At 43.3% G+C, this 17,591-nt stretch overlaps 1 protein-coding gene across 9 annotated transcripts in view; it reads left to right on the plus strand.

The window, feature by feature from the left end:
- The window catches only part of LOC121292423 (1-phosphatidylinositol 4,5-bisphosphate phosphodiesterase beta-4), a 451,886-nt gene that overhangs the window by 243,041 nt on the left and 191,254 nt on the right, over positions 1–17,591 (plus strand). For all 9 annotated transcript variants that reach the window (XM_041214297.1, XM_041214373.1, XM_041214305.1 and 6 more), the window contains 4 exons: positions 4,167–4,247; positions 5,793–5,852; positions 9,768–9,911; positions 16,016–16,095. In XM_041214297.1, the coding sequence (XP_041070231.1) occupies positions 4,167–4,247; positions 5,793–5,852; positions 9,768–9,911; positions 16,016–16,095 (365 nt within the window). The remainder of the gene's footprint in view (positions 1–4,166; positions 4,248–5,792; positions 5,853–9,767; positions 9,912–16,015; positions 16,096–17,591) is intronic.

A 17,591-nucleotide genomic window follows, 5' to 3' on the forward strand; every position in this document is an offset into this window, starting at 1 on the left:
GCCATGATCCTACTGAATGGTGGAGCAGGCTCGAGGGGCCGAATGGTCCACTCCTGTTCCTGTTTCTTATGTTCTTGAAACATAGACTGTCCATGTCAAACATGCACTTGTGCATCTATGGAAGTTGGAAAACCCTTGAACAATACTTGTAGGTACATGCAATGATCCAAGCGTGTCTTGTTATCAGCTGGTGTGCTTCTCTCACACAGCATCAATGGATTGAAAGAAATTAAGGCATCCAAACAACCACATTTGTAGCCTTGACATTGATGAGGTGCATCAGTAAACCTTAGTTGTCAGTTGACTTTATATCATATATGGAAACCTTTAGAGACCTGATGAACCGTTAACCACTGTTTGCTCTTTACAGAAGCTGATTGACCTGCTGTGTATTTCCAATATTTCTTTGATTATTGTCATTGCATGGATAACTGATGAACGGCAAGACAAGGCCAGAGAACTGTATTAATGCTTCAAAGAAAACTGGTTGACTTAATATGCTGCAGTTTAGAATAATTCAGTTGCTTCACTGGAAATGTAGTCACGTACTGACATTATGGCTGGGATTAAAAAAAAAAAGCTGAATCTTTGGCTCGGTGAACGGGGGTGGGGGATTGTCCCGATGTCACTGCACATCATTTAGATTTTCAGTTCAGCGGGTATGCAGCCAAGTTGGCTGTGCACCCACCAAACTCAAAGGCCTGTTAAGGCTATTAATGAACAAATTAAGCCTATTGAGAAAGCTGCCCGTCCAACCTTAAGGTTGGCTGGGGGGGCAGGCGAAGAGCCCAGGCGGCCTTCGCATTTTTCATGGAACCTCATCCACGGGCGGGAGGAGGTTTCGTGAATGATTTAAAATTTTCAGAAAAATTTTTATTAAAACGAATGCAAATGTCCCAGCCCATGTGACAGTTTCACATGAGGGGACATGTCAAAAGTTTTTTTACAACACTTTATTAGACTGTTTAAACTTAAAACTAATCTTCCTGAGGCACCTCTATGACACTCCCGACTCAGGCACCCCTCCCGTCGCCCGCTCAGGGAGCGCATAGCATTTCCGGACATCCGGGCACACATCACGCTGGGCGGGCCTTAATTGGCCCAGCCACGTAAAATGGCGGCGTGGACCTGATCGGGGGCACCGATTGGGCCCACACTCACCCCCTCATGACTCCCCCCCCACTGTCAGGGGGAAAAATTCTACCCAAAAGGCTTGATACATTCATTTACTGCTTATGTGAATAGCTGCCAAATGGTATCATTTTTTGAAAGAAAATTGATGACTGTTCTCCACCGTCACACGCTCCCACACACTCGCCAATTTAAAATAGATTTGGGTTTAATCAGAGAGAGAATCAGTACTACACACAGTGCAACGAAACAGGACCTTGTCTAAATGAGCAATTTCTGCAGTGTTTCATTGCATTAGAGTCTAGCATTTACAGAAATGTTTCAACCTCATGTAGGAATAGTGTTACTATACATATTACATTTTTATCTATAATTTATTAGCAAGATATGACAGTTACGAAATAATCAGAAATAAGCACATAAACAGAAGGCAACCTTCAGTGTGGTATAAGTTTAGAACCAATGAATCTTTTTTAAAGGAATGTATATTTTAAGACACTACAGTGATCAAAGCTTCAAGAATTCATCTCAAGTTAAGTGAAGTTCAAAAAGAGACAGACTGGCCAGTTTTCTGATTTAAGTCATCATCTTTACTGTCTCCAAGGTATGGTGCTAAAGGTTGATGCTTCACTGACCAACATTGGCTTTCAATACTCCCTGTTGCTTAGTGCTTTCCCTTGGAATATTTCTTGTGATGGCAAAGCTATCTTAAATTCTTTATTAATACTCAGCATTTGTGTTAGCGTCTATTAGCAGGTAAATAGGAGCTCGTAATATGATTGGCTATCAATTGTGTTTAATATGTAGAAAAACTCTCCACAGCTTAGCAAAAGCAGTGATATCAATTAGTGCTTTTTGTGCGTTCCACAGCATTGCAGGAATTAATTTTGATACTTATTGATCATTGCAGTGAATATTCCAGAATTTCTCAACTGCTCACAGAACTTCAGGCTGATTAAAGATAAGGCTGAGTAGTTCTTTTAGGGACAGTGGGTTGAATTCATTTTATTTGTTCCTTGGGACATTTTTTTCTGTTAAAGTAACAATATGACTGCAAGTTGTTGGTCACTTATGCATAATGTTCATGTGACTGAAGCTTCAGGCTCTTGTCCCTCTCCAAGGGATAAAAAAGTTCGCCACGTAGCTCTTCATGAAGATAGTACCCTCAAAATTTAGTGATCTTTTGTGGGGATGTCATCCTTTCACGCACAGCATTTAACACTGACGTCTGTGACTTTCAGCATGAAGGCCTCTCTGCCTTCCTTGACCCTAGTTGAGTTTGATTTACGATTGTGTTACATTGGAGATAGTGGACAGCAGAAATTATTTGCATGCTCCTGCTAATGTTCTCTCTAATGTCCCATCTCTGTGCGCAGTCCATTTGTCGCACTGCATGGCCCCTTTAAGATTGCCGCACCACCGCGCATGTGTGCATCTTAAAGGGAACACTACTTATGCGAGGCCTGTTTGTCTCCTGCACAATATGTTCCTGATTGCTGCATGACAGCACAGCTTAGGGAAGACATTGGCTCCTAGGCTTGCAAGCAGTTTGTCTTTCAGCTCATTGTCCCTTTTTGCCATCTTTTTATGGCAACTATTCTGGTAGCAAAGTGCCTAACTAAACCTAAACTGTAAAACCATTTTTATAAATGTCAGCAAAAGAATACATATTCATGCTTCACATTACGCATGAATATGGGCACGTGCAGGAATATTTAGGCGATTAAATGGCGCTTTATTTTAAATGTTATCATGTTGGTTCCAGAGGAAGTGGTGACAATAGACTGAAGAAAGACTGGAGGTTAGCAGGTAAGGGGAGGGAAAGGCTTGTAAAATTCAAGAAGAGTCCCTGTTAGTTTTTAGGATAAAAGCATCACAGTGCTTTTAATCAGCTCTGAGGTAAGACTTAATCCTTAGGTGGGTCTTCTGATTATGTGGCACTGACTTCTGATTGTTTATAGTACAAAAGGAGTCTGGATTTCTGCATAAATGTAAATTCTGTTTCTTGTAAGTGAATGTGTCAGCAGAAAAAATTGTGGTTACGGACAACTGATGATGTATTGTTCAATGCATTAAGGACCGTGTGCCTTTGTCACTTAATCTGATTCATATGTTTAAAATATTAGCATAATTTACTAATTGCATAATTATTAACATTAAAATTCAATATAGCAAAGTTACCTTTCTTGAGAAGTTGAGGAACAGTTTTTGTCACTGCCAACACTTTCTCGTTCACATTCTTGTACTGAGCCTGTAATGCAGGAGTAAAGAAAAGTTAAATCACGGGCAAAACCTTCCCCCCCGTCGGCAGGGTGGGAGATGTGTGGGAGCGCGGGCGGGCAGGTTCCTGATCGGCGCCCCCAATTAGGGGGCGCGCTGCCATTTTACCGCCTCAGGGAGATCTTTGGAAGTAATAAAAAATTTTTGAATGCCGGAAAAAATTTTCCTGACTTGTTCCCTCATGTGACCCTTTTATTTACACATTTTATAAAAATTTTAAAACTCTCATGAAACTGCATCCCACTCATGGACGAGGTTTCATGTATTTTCTGAAGGCTGCCTGGGCTCCCGGCCTGCCCGCCAACCTTAAGGTTGGACGGGCAGGTCCATTAGTCATGTTAATTCCTTTTTTAGTGGCCTTAATAGGCCTTTGAATCGGCTGTACGCCCACTGAACTGAATATCTAAATGGCGCGGGGTAACATCGGGACACACGCCGGATGTCACCCCGCGCCATTTTACGTGACGGTGAGGGGGCTCTGCCCCCTTCACTCGCCCACCGACTGGAAGATGCAGCCCCATCGGTATTTGACTTCTACTTTCATTAACTTGGGGTTCAGAGCAACATGGTGACCAGCTTTCCTGATGCCCTTTCCACTTTTGAACTGGGCCCACAGCTGAGAGTGCACAAGAAGAACTCATTCGATTTTCACCCTCTCCAGCCTTGACTCTACTTGAGTACTGTTCTGTCAAACATTGACCTTTTTAAGAATGGTCACTAACTGACCTGTAATTGAAAATTGTTTCTTCCAACAGGAATCATCTGTATTGGAACCTAGCTGCATCTTTAAGGTTGATGAATTTGGATTTTTTCTCACATGGAAAAGTGAAGGAAAGGTATTTTTACCCATACTTGAACTCTGTGTCCTCAGCATAAACCTTTTCCCTTGTCCAGTCGATATGTCTGACATGATAAGATGCTGTTACCGAGTTCCTTTACTAAAAATGCGTTAAGTAACAGTAACATTGGGAGTAAAGTAACTTAAAAGATTTAGTACCAAAGCTTTTTATGTGCAACATTTTCCTCAGTTTTAGAATGAATGGGAAGGTCATAAGGTACATTGCACAATGTTTCTAACTTTGGCCTCACAATATCCAATCAAAGTTTTTTGCACAGACGGAGGAGGGCATCAATTCCCTTTTATGTTTGGAAGAATAATCCAATTTGTATCCCATTTCCTAGCATGCTGTCCATTGTCTTGTACCATCCTCTGCATCCAGTATTTATCCATGTTTCCCTTCAGAAGAACCAATAGTCTGTGCCACAACCATTCCTCGTGGCAAAGCATTCTAGATTCCAGCAACCGTTGTGTGAACTAATTTCTTAACTCCCATGTGTAAATCGATGACCTTCCGTCACTGGCTTTCCAACAAAGGGAATTACCTTTTCCCTTTTTAATCTCTCACAAGCTTTCATAATGTATAACATGTCTATTAAATCTCCTCTCTGCTTTTCCTGCTCCATTGGACTACCTCAGTTTTCTTACCATGACTATGGCTTCCAATCATTTTGACATCATCCTGGTGAATCTACACTTAATGATCTCTCTGGCTTTAATATTCTTTTGATAACAGGGCACCCGAAACTTAGCACTGATTTATCTCTGGCCTAACCAGTATTTTGTATAAATTTGTCATAATGCTTTCATTGTTCTACCCTATACCCCTATATATAAACCACAAAATGCTGTTGACCTTTTTAATTTTATTTCCCTGATTCAAAATTTCCCAGTTTTCTTTTCACTGTTCAGTGTTTTCACGTGCATGCCATTCAATTGTGACTTCCAAATGATTGGAACGCTGACCCCTCCTCACTTTCCTCATTTCCTTGCTTAATTTTTTTGATACCCCCTGGCGCATTTTACAATAGTCGCCCCCGAAGTGCATGGGTCTCAATCTGAGTGTCACCAACAGGATTGCACTCAATGGCACCACCAACCTTACTCGAGGTCAGTGGGAAGGCAACTTATTAGCGTGGGTAAGGTGGGTGCTTGCACCATTCCAGGCTATCTCTGGCATCTCCTTTGTGCCAGTCAAAACTTAAGCCTCCCCTGACCATGTGTGCATTTGCCGCATTCCTCCTTTTGCAGCACTGCTCAAAAACACCTCAAAGAGAGCACTGAAGGTAAGTTTCTCTTTAACGTTGGTTTCAGATCGAGCAGTTATTCAAGATATACATTCTGCTCAGACTATTATTTTGCAACAGTGACAAAGCATGTATAAGATCATAAGGAGTTTCCCTTCATAAATAACAGGAAGTACATGTTATTGGCACCGTAAATGCTTTAAACCCATTTCTAAGCAGAGTAATATTGGCACGCTGAGTATGTGTTTTATTTCCTGCAAACTCAGCTTAATGAATGTTTCTCCTGTATTTTTAAGGAAGGACAGGTACTGGAATGTTCGATGGTCAACAGTATACGATATGGGACTATCCCCAAGGTAAGAATTTGTTTTGTGTGCCTTATCTCTAGGAGATCATGTGCACATGAAGGAAGAAATGAAAGTAATGTGAGACAGCGACGGAAATAGATTGGCTCAGTAAAATTACTTGGAAATTATCCTGAAGAAATTACTTCCTGATGAAGATCTGCTAAGAATATTGGTAAGATTCTTGAGGTATTTATATTGCATAACTTAATTCTCAAGATAAGGTTCTGGCAGAGTTCCCAGGGTCCCTCCTACACGACTGTATTTTCTATGAGTGTGTCGACACTGATAATTGCTTTTGTCCTGACCTTGAGAACTTCATTAACTGTGCTTCCAAATTACACTTGTCCCTCTTGTTTGCTTGGTCTACCCCCAATTGCTCCCCTTCTTATCTCTCTCTCTTTGTCTGAACACAGTGATCACCTTCCATTGACCATATGAAAATTAACTTCAGTAACCTTCTTCCTAATCTGCAAAAACGACATCCCACTCTCCCAGTCTCTACATCTCTGTCATATTTGCTCTTATGACTCGTATCTTCTGCTTCTGAAATGCCCTTTTTACCTCACCAAAGAGTTCACAGAGCCATTAACCAGACCTGTTTGCCGCATTTCCCTTGCTCCTGCCCTGATCCCTTCCTCCATCTTGTACAACTCTGTAGATTTCCCACCTCGCCAACCTTTTGCACTTTTCAGATTGTCAAAGAATCACAGAACAGAACCTGTGAATTGTTGTTCCAGCACAGGAGGAGGCCTTTCAATGGGTCTGTCGTGTCTGGGCTGGCTTTCCGAAATGAGCAAGGCACCTGGTGCCTTTCCTCTTCCCCCATCCTCATCTCCCTGTAGCCCTGCGTATTCTTCCTTTTCAGATAACCCAGTTCCCTCTTGAATGGCTTGATTGTCCCTGTCTCCACCACAGTCTCAGGCAGCACATTCTAAATCTTAATCACTCGCTGTGTGATAAAGTGTCTCCTCATATCTCCATTGCTTCTTTTGCCAATTTCCCTAAATCTGTGCCCTCTTATCCTCGATGCTTCCATCAGTGGGAACAGTTTCTCCCTATCCACTCTGTCTTGACCTCTCATGATTTTGAGTACCTCTAACAAAATTCCTCTTAACCTTCTCTTCACCAAGGAAAACAATCCTAACCTCTCCAATCTATCCACATAGCTGAAGTTTCTCATTCTTATGAATCTTTTCTGCACTCGCTCTTAATGCCTTCACACCTTTCCTAAAGTGTCTACTGCTACTTCCGTTACCTACAAAATGATCCCAACTCCAAACTCATTCTGCCTTCCCCTCTTTACTTTCTAGAGGGAATATTCCCTTTGCAACACCCTAAAATTCAAGCTGATATATAGACATACATTTCCCCTACCCTTTTCCCTATTCTTGATTTCACTAACATGTCTGCTCACCTCATGTGTCCCAAGTCTGAAGAAAGTCAGCTTGTCTGTTCAGATGCTGTTTGACCTGCTGTGTGTTTCCAACACCCTTTCTATTTCATTTGAGGCTTCTGGAATACTGTCAGTGCTGTGGAATTGACCTCCTTCATATTATGGAGCAGCACAAGGGAAACATAATTCTTTGTGCTTTAGCTGTGATTTCATGCCTGGAAGGTGTTATGACCAGCCGAGGTCCCCCAATTTGTTAACCTTCCGAACGGGACCCCAATTTTGTGATGCTCCCGGCTCAGCTGGCTCCCCCCTTTTCATTCAACCCCCTCGGTTGGTTGCAACGAGGTTAATTTAAAAGGGAGTCTCCCCCCTGCCCCCAGCCCCTTGGACACCTTTTCCAATCCAAATGTATTTAATTTTTAGAAGGAGCCAATTTAACAAGGCTTTCTTGAGTCAAAGAAAGATTAAGTTTATTGGTCACCAAATCCCAAGAAAAATAATAAAAACACAACATACATAGATCAGAAATGAGACATTAAGAGCCCAAATAAAAGTGAAAAGGAATATACGAATCGGTCTTTGGCTTGTCCATGAGGCATAGATGGCGGTACATTGTGGCCGTAGGTTGGGTAATTCCGGTAGAGCTGACTTTGGTAATTTCGCAGTTAGTTTGGAGACTGGGTTCCGCACGGTGACTGAAAGGCTGTCCTATTTCCTTTAGATTGTAGCTTCTGCTGAACTTTACCTCCAGTAACAGAGAGAGAGAGATCTTTTGCCTGCAAGCTGCAGGAGGATGGCTAGCTTATTCTTCTGCTTTACACATCCTGAGATATAAATCAACAGGAGATGGATTTTTGGGTGACTGCTGAGATTTGCAAATCAGTCTTTCGTCTCCACAACTTCAGGAGATTAAAGGTCAATCTTTTGCATCTTTCCTATCTCCCTTTCAAGAGTCTCTGCTTGCAGAAAACCACGACAGCTTTTCAGGTGCGACACCCCATGTTCTCTCAGGACAGGTCGGTCAGTATAATCCACATAGGAATTTTCCAGAAAGCGGCCACTTTACATTTTCAGGCATCGCTTGATCAGTGTCCTTGCTTGTATGTCTTTAAAAACCACACAAGCCTTCCTTAAAAGGTTCATTAAGTAATTAAGTAAGTAATTTGTGGCTGTACTTGGCTTTTCATGGCAAAGAGCAGATAATTGGTTGCTGTTCTGACCCACTCAAGCCACCAATTGTCAAAAATGCCTGGCAGCAAAGTTGATATTGCTGCCATGTTAAACGATCCATGTCGGCAACTATCTACAGAGAAACCTTCAAATAAATGCTTACCCTCTAGTTCTCCTAGCAAGGCAACCATTATCAGCAGTGCCATAAAGGAAACAGCATGTTAGTTAATGTTCTGGAGGATGTCAGACTGCAGCAAATGTCACTTAGTGCCAACTTCTTTCTCTCCCTTGGGACATTTTTGTCCTATTTTGAAGATGCTAACCAAATGCAAATTATTTTGGTTGTGTCAATGAAAACTGTTTCATGACAACTGTAAAAATATCTTGCATTTAGACAGTACCTTAACATGTCAGGAAAACCTGTCAAGTCACTTTTCAGAATGCAGTGACTTGTTATGTAGGCTGCCACAGAAGGACATCAGAATAGCGTGCAGCGAGGTAAATGCTAAATCTGTTTTTTGGCGACCATGTGTGGGATGGCATAGTTGGAGAAACAAAGGAAAGGATTGCAGTGGCGCTATTGACTATCCTAGTAAACAAAGAGAGCCAAGGAAGGTTGGGAGGCAAATGAAGTTGTTCAGTTTAAAGTTAAGGAAAGGATTGCCTACCAAGCCATCAGGCTTACTTTAAATCAGAGCTTTCCAAACCATTTCACGGTGTGACCCCATTTTCAGTCTTCGTGGGATGCTGGAGTGAAAATTTGGGGGGATACAAGAGCTGTTGAATGGGGTGGAGGGAGAAGCTTCAGTTGTAGAGCAGGGGGAGGGCTTCATTGTGTGAGTGGGTTGGAGACTTAAGTTATTGGATGGAGGGAGGCTTTGGATGGGGGAGGCTTCAGCTCTTGAGGGATTTGTTGCGGTGGGGGCGAGGCAGCTGATGAAAAGGCAGTTTCCAAAGAAAGAAGAAACACCTCCCTATTCACATGCTTTTTATGCAGCAGCAATTGTGCCTCAGAGAGGAGTCCATTAGGCCACGCCTATCGATAGAAAAAGACACAAGGATTTAAAGGGACCTAATTGCAGTTCGAAATCAGCCCGAGATCCATGGCGGCCATTGCTGCCTCGAAGCTCATGACCCCAAAGTCTCATTTCACAACGCAGAGGGAGGGAGGGTGAGGAAGGGGAGGAGTCACGGTCCAGTTTGGGGAAACCCTGCCTTAACTACTTCAGGCTCGCTTGAACCTTCATCAGCTGCAGCAAAGTTTCAGTAAATGTAACCATAATTATTTTCTGAATGTCATTTCCTTACCTTAAATGATCCATTATGCAAATATTGTTTCTCCCTTTTCACTCGTGTTCAAGGACCCCAAAATATTGTCTGCACTTGAGGCAGTTGGAAAAGCAGAACACGAACTGGATGGAAGAATTTTTTGCATTTGCTGTGATGCCGACCTGGTAAACATCAGCTTTACGTATCTGGTGGCTGACAGTGTGGAAACAGCTAAGGTACACATAATTAACACGTCTTTTAAATGAATCGGATGTGGTAAGAACTAATATTTTCACAGTGAACATGTTGCTATTTTTCTACCAAATGCTACTAATACGCAATGTCGCATGGGAGATTTGGCACTTATTTTTTTTTTAAACGGATGTCTGAAATAAATGCGATCTTCTATTTTTTCTGACTCCAAAAATCTGTGACCTTACTGTAATTATTCTGTCAGACGTCGGACGTGATTACCTTTGGCATAATTTGCAGCTCCCTTGTGGGTTCATGTCTCTCCTGGTCAACTGAACTTGGTATTCATTGTTTTCCTTCCTGCAGTCGAGAGGTCAGGAAATTGCTAAAGGAGATGTGGATGATAATTTCCCCATTGAAACTTAACTTCCAGTGGCATTGCACATTCAGGATGGGCAATGAATAAATTGCTACCTCGAAATTTGCAACTCTAAACTCCCATTCCGCGACCCCTCTGGGGGTCACGACTGCCCCTCACCACCACAATAAACGCTGGCCTAGCCAGCGATGCCCACATCCCTTAGATGAATTTTTTAAAAAAATGTTTGGAAAGTCCTTCTTGAAATACTTCAAAATGTTTCAGTCCGCTAAACTTGAACCTTCATCAGCTGTAGCGTCAGCACATTGGAACATCCAGATAACAACTCCCTAACTGCAGGAGACACAGACTTCAATTCTGATGCCACTAAATGCCAAATATCAACTCTTTCTTTGAAGAGGTGCAAAGCAAATATAAGTGCCGTCGCACGGTTCATTGATGTGATTGTGATTGCTGGGCACAGGTGGATTAGTCCACCTGCATTATTTCACAGGATGCGTATGCAATTGCGTGCGCAGAGGGAGAAGTATATATATTTTTTAATAGAAGCAGTGGCGCAGTCAAGAGCAGGTCAAAGGAGGGGCATTTATCCTAGGATGGGGTGAGAATGTGAGCCTGTTCAGAGTCACTTGCCCCCTGACTCCCTAGAGCTTGTCCACAATCTACAAGGCACAGGTCAGGAGTGATGGAGTCATCTCCACTTCCCTGGATGAGTGAAGCTCCAACAACACTCAAGAAGCTCAACGCCATCCAGGATAAAGCAGCCCGCTTGATTGGCATCCCATCCACCACCTTAAACATTCACTCCCTCCACACCAATGTACCATCTACCAGATGCACTGCAGCAACTCACAAAAGCTTCTCCAATAGCATCTTCCAAACCTCCGACCTCTACCAGTTAGAAAAGAACATGGGCAGCAGGCACATGGGGACACCATCGCCTGCAAGTTCACCTCGAGACCACATACCATTCCTGACCTGGAAGTATATCATGGCTGGATCCAAATCCTGGAACTCCCTAACAGTACTGTAGGCGTAACTGCACCAGATGGACTACAGTGGTTCAAGAAGGTGGCTCACCACCATCTTCTCGAGAGCAATTAGGGATGGGCAATAAATGTTGGCCTACCCAGTGATCCTCACATCCCATGAAGGAATTAAAAGAAAAAGTCGGCCACTGAGTTGCACTTTCTCAACCACTTCAAATTCAGGTGCCATTCTGGAAAATAGTGACCCATGACTACTAAAAGTACAATCTTTTTGCCCCAGCATTACAGTGCAGGTGCTTTATAAAATTGTCCACCTGTTTCACAACCTATCCACTTAATTGATGCCAGCAATCTCAAACATCCACCGAGAGGCCTTGGGAAATAGGATGACTACAATGGCAAAGGCAGTAAAGGGCGAATCATACCCATCCCAAAGAGCTCAGTTTGAAGGTGGAACTAGGAGAATTTTGGAGCTGTGTCAGGTCAGTGGGCCAATAGGCTCTTGCCTCTGGGTGATCTTCCTGAAGACAAGTCATCACCAGCAAAGGCTGCCTGGCCAGCAGTGACGAGTAAGAAATCTGCACAATTAAATGGCCGTTTGTGGGTTGATTGTTGAGTTGGTGGGAGGATGCCACTGGGATATTCCTGGCAGTGGATGGGCCACCTTGCTGAGGGTGGTTGACCAGTGGTAGCGCCCACCTCAGGCAGTGAGGCTGCCATCCTTCCAAAGCCACAAGCCCGCTGGGCCTGCAGCATCAGGAATCCTCTTCATCGACCAGCTCTGGGAAGAACTCGCAGGGGGTCACCTGGAGAGCCAGAATGGGGTAGGGACCCAGAAATGGTCCTAGCTCACACTCGTATTTTAAGAGACAGTGCTAAACAGCATCACTGATTTTGAGTTATTCTAACCAGGAAAAATTAGTATTACTTGTTAAATGTAATATAATTTCTGTGCAACGCAGTTAAATTAACTTACCGTCAACCTTCCTTTTAATACCATGTCTTTTAGATTTATTCTGCTCTGTGCTGGCTTTGCTCATCATTTCCCAGCTTAAATCCTATAATCCCCTGATTTTTTTTTTGCTCCCATCCTTCATTATCAGCCTGACTTGCCAATCTGGAAATTCTGCATCGCTTCTCTACAACAGCATCGGACATTTTAGAGATTCAGTCAATTCAGCTTTTGCTAAACCTTCCAGTGAATGGTATAGGTACCTTCAGTATTTTTAACCTGGACTCTTTCCCTTCGAGCGAAGCTGCAGTCAGTGTGTTCTAATCCTTATTGCGTGCTCCTTAGAGAGTGTTAACGCAATGAGCGAATGCAGTGAATTATTTGACCGCTGGGTGTCGTTGCTTGGTTCTCGAAGTGGGTGATTACCTCTCATGCTGATTCAGTAGATGGACCTGTGACTCTTGATATGATGGTGATTGATGTAGTGGCAGGAGGTGGTGGTGTGGTGGTAATGTTGTTGGACTAGTGGCCCAGAGGCCCAGGCTAATGCTTTGGGGGCCAGTGTTCAAACCCCACCATGGCAGCTGGTGGAATTTAAATTAAATGAATCAATCTGGAATATAAAGCCAGCCTCAGTAATGGTGACCATGACATGCTGTCATAAATATTCACCTTGTTTGCTGATGTCCTTCAGTCAAGGAAATCTGCCATATATGTGGCTCCAGACCCACAGCAATGTGGTTGACTCTTAACTGCCCTCTGAAAGCCATTCAGTTGAAGGGCAATTAGGGATGGGCAACAAATACTGGCCTTGCCAGTGGCGCCTACATTCCCATGAACAAAAAAGAAGTATAAAAAGTGGCTGCCTGGGCCTGTCTGCTCCTGGACACACCTGCAGTCATATCAACAAAGTGACTGGATTCACATGGATATAGCATCTGTCATTGTCCTGTTGGGCATTCCCTCAGAGGCCTATTTGTGATGGTGGCTAAGCCTGAATTTAAGCCCTCGACCAATAGAGACTCCACTCCTGCAGGCTGTGAAATGGCCATATTAGCAATGCGGGTCTTCAGATTGGTCAGCCACTCCTACAGCATTATGCAAGTGCCTACTGTGCTAAGAATAGACGCCTCCCTTGGCACGCCCTCAAGATGTACAGGTTGTGTAACACACTCTCACATATCTCCATGAATTAATAAACCACATTATACCATAACTAGGAATGGAAAGTTGGGTGGACCCCCATTCCTCATGGACAGATAACGAGCAAAGATCTGGCATCACAGCAAATTTTTACATTGTATAAATAATTCATGTCCTCACTTGTTTTAAACATTGCTTCCTCCCGATGGATGCAATATTGAAACAGAGAACAGTACGTATTGAGTTTCCCCCTCCACCATATCCACTCATATCATTAGGCTCTTAAAACTCTTCCAGTTTTGCTTTCTGGTAGCTGATCTCCTCATAGCATTTGGTTGCTGGACTTCGCTGTATCCATGTAGGCTCAGATGCTGGGTGAGCCTAGGTTCGGTGGGTTGTAACCCAGTGTGGTTGCTCCCTGCGAGGCTCAAACTCCTGGGGTAAGGAGTTCTCTGACTAACAGAGAAGGTCTCCCAGAATTCCACCTGCACTTTCTTCTCCTGCTCTTTGTTTCACCACGCGCTCCTCCCTCCACCTCTCGGATTAACCGATAGGTGGTGTAGGAATGGGTGACAGAGACTGGTGTAGGATGCTAAGTTGAGACCATACTTTGGTCTCATCTTCTCTCCTTGGTCACTTGGAGGTCACATATTTTCCAAAAACTTTCAATAAGGCACCCATTAAAGTGGTGGAAAGGATGCTGATGGGTTGGCCCCTTTCTCATGCAGTATAAACTGTTGCTCCCTTTTTAAATTTGGCATTCTTGCATCTGTCCTGATGAGTGCAAGATGAAAAGCTTCGACAGCCAGTCCCTCTTTTCAGCAATATTCAAGTTCTGTACAATCAGGCAACTATAAATAAAACTGCATTTATGCACTTAGTTAAATCCACCCACGCTGCTCTGGCTGTACTCTTAGTTAAGGGTTGTCTGTCTTTGGGATGAAGGAGGTGGTGATGGTCACAGGGTAGGGGGAGGGGGGTGGTCATCCTTCACTTCTGGACTTGCTGCAGCAGAGCCTCTACCACCTAATTGCTAAGTGGGACCTCCACACGTTTTTGAGAGCCAGAAAACGGGGCGGATTTAGGATATTCAGTAAGTAGCCCTTTAAACAGCAGAAGGCACTGGAATTCCCGGCTGACCAGGCAGTCATGTGCTATGCGCTGGGAATGCAGTGAAAACATCAGAACTACCTAACATTGCATTATCGGGCGCAGTCAATCTGTTTCCTCACAAGTGCGCGTCGGGCCTGGTGCGGCGCAGCCCTGGGATCACTTTGCCCCATAAGTACATGTGAGTGAACCTAAAAAACTTCAAAGAGCTGCACCTGAAATCATGATCAGTTCAAATCCCACCAAGCTCTCAACAATGAATGTTTTGGAGTATTGTATTTACAGTGTATTTACAAGGAGAGTGTGACATATGTATAGGTGGTAATGTTTCAGGTAGCACAGCATTATCTTTACACGATTTAAGAACTTTACTGCCCCCTAATGGTGCAAACGCCTTTCTGCATTATGAGAGCAAGCTATGTTGGGTGAAGAGACAAACAAATAAGTGATCAATGAATATGGAATTTAATTGTCAGCTTGCATTTAAAGGGGGGAAAAAAAAACATGTGCATGAGCTCTTGCATTTGCTTCACTCAGGATAGCACTCTACTGACAATTTATAACTGTTTTTAGTTAGTCAAAAATGATCAAAATGCTGCGATTTTTGCACTTGTATGATTGTTATTAAGAGCAGTCGCAAAAGATTATCGGTTACCATTTTGTATAATGTGAATTCACAAAAGGTTAACAAATGTCATTGTGCGTAACTGCTTGAAGGAGAAAGTTTCACTGGTGGGGTTTTTCCTCTGCCTCTGAATATTTTCCTTCAACTTTGCTTTTGAATGACCGGTTTTTTCAGAGCTCCCCCCACTATTAAGCTCACGGGGGCTGGATTTTCCAGCCCCACCCACCACTGGAGTCGTCCGGTCAGGCCGGAAGCCAATGGACTTTTGGCCGGGTGTGCCGAATCTCCCCCGCTGGGTCCCGCCACATCGGGGCCGGAAAATCCCAGCCAAATTCCCTGATGAGAACTCACCTCGCACAAACTTGTGGAGTGACTGTATCAGGCACCGATGAGAAGACACAGGGAGCACAGTTATAACCCTCTCATGCCACCAGACTTTTGGCAGTCCGTTGTTCTATTGTACAAACATCGCCAAGAATATTGGGCCGTCATTGGAAGAAACTTTTTAAAAAAAAACACTGGAACAGATCACAGTCCAGTGAAGTGCCAAAGGGGATTCCCACTGTCAGAAATTACCCAGTGCAGCTGTCACTGAAGCTAGTGAAGGAGATGGATGTCAATAGGGACACCACTGAGTACCCGTGTGAACAAAGATTATTGGAAACCAACGGCTGAAAAATATAACCAGCAGACAAGTACTTTAGTGCTCTCTCTTGCTGAGTTAACAGAGGCAGCTGTAAGGTTGAGTGAGGATGTGGTGGTCCACTTACTCAATAGTGCAGTCAGGCATGTGCGATGTAGCGTCGATTTTTAAAGGACTTTGGTGGGGAAGATGAGGTGAGGGGCAATTGAAAGGAACTGGAATTGGGCAGAACTCGGTAAAAAGAAAACTAAGTCAAATGTTGCTGGAGTGGGTCCACTGAAAGTAATTTGTATTTTTGATCTTTCAGCATTGGGTAGAAGGGTTAAGAGCCATTATTCACAACTTCAAAGCTAACAATGTCTGCCCCATGACCTGTCTCAAGAAACAGTTAAGTTATACCTCTATCATTTGCTTATTTCAGTTGTATTAACAAATGATGTGATTGTCTCGCATTGAATTTGCTTTGTCAGCCATACTTCTAAACACTTTATTCAATGGTGCATCAAGTGTCAAATTATACATCACCTTCGTGCACAGTAAAACTGGATTATGTAAAGAAAAGTGAAAGCTCAAAAATTGTAGAACAAAGCAGCTGAAGAATTAGTTTGAGGCTAGTCGCTTGAAATTATCTCTTTTTTAATATTAAATGTATATTCATATAAAATTGCTTTATTTGCTGCATTAAAAAAAACAGACACTGCTAGAAGAGTGAGGGGTGACTTGACTGAAGTATAAAAGATCCTGAACGGTATTGACAAGGTGCACGTGAAAGGATGTTTCCTGTTGTGGGTGAGCCCAGAACCAGGGGCACTGTTTTAAAATTAGGGGTCGCCCTTTTAAGACAGAGATGGAGAGTTCTTTTTCTCTCAGAGGATTGTGCGACTTTGGAACTCTCTGCCTCAGAACATGGTGGAGGCAGGATCACTGAATAGTTTTAAGGCAGAGATAGATTCTTGTTAGGCAAGGGAATCAAAGGTTACCGGGGGTTGATGGGAATGTGGAATTCAAAACACAAGCAGATCAGCCATGATCTTATTGAATGGCGGAGCAGGCTCAAGGGGCTGAATGGGCTATTTTTGCTCTAAATTCGTGTGTTCATGTGCAAAAGTATTAAATATTTGTACACCAATATTTGAAGAGTCTGATTTCAAAACCTTTATCACGTGGAGGTTGTTGTGTGCATTCTGGCCTAGGCTATGTTACAACTGGAGGTAATTTTCTGAAATGAACGAGAAAGGGCATCTGCTGACAGCCCCTTACTCAGAAAATGGCAAGTCCTTCTATCAGGTTCTTTCAGGAATAGCAAATATCCAGGCAACATGATGTGCAGCTAGGAATATGGGGTGAAGGATGTCAAGCCCTTAATGGCGCTGAGGATTTGGGTTGTGCTTACCATGTCCCTTGATAGGGAGCCTTTGATGTTAATGGAGATTGCTGAGCACTTGAAGATGACCTTGAGTTTTCATTTTCCATCATTTTGTTAAGTGTCAACTGTTCCCTTTCTGGTTTCTTACATATTTTGAGTGTTCACTGACCTTAACTTTTCACTGTTTTTCTGACCCTTCCAACCAGTGGTTCTCACATCCAATCCTGTTCACGTGCAACCAGTTTAAAAAAAAAACACCCCTTCCCCCTATTCCTGCTACTCCCATTTTGTCAAATCCTAGACCTTATTATTCCCAGGACCCCACAATCCACTTTCCAAATGTTCCCAGAGCTCTTCCCCTGATTTTCCTTGCCGAGCACTGAACACTTGAATGAAGGCCTGGAGTGCAGTACATAACAGGATCCTGGAGAGGAGTGTAAGGGACTTGACAGACAGATGGTGCAATCGGCTGGGAATTGATGTGGATATTAGAATGTTGGTCTGGCTGGGACTGAAG

This window comes from Carcharodon carcharias, chromosome 2 (assembly GCF_017639515.1).
Source record: "Carcharodon carcharias isolate sCarCar2 chromosome 2, sCarCar2.pri, whole genome shotgun sequence".
NCBI lineage: Eukaryota > Metazoa > Chordata > Chondrichthyes > Lamniformes > Lamnidae > Carcharodon > Carcharodon carcharias.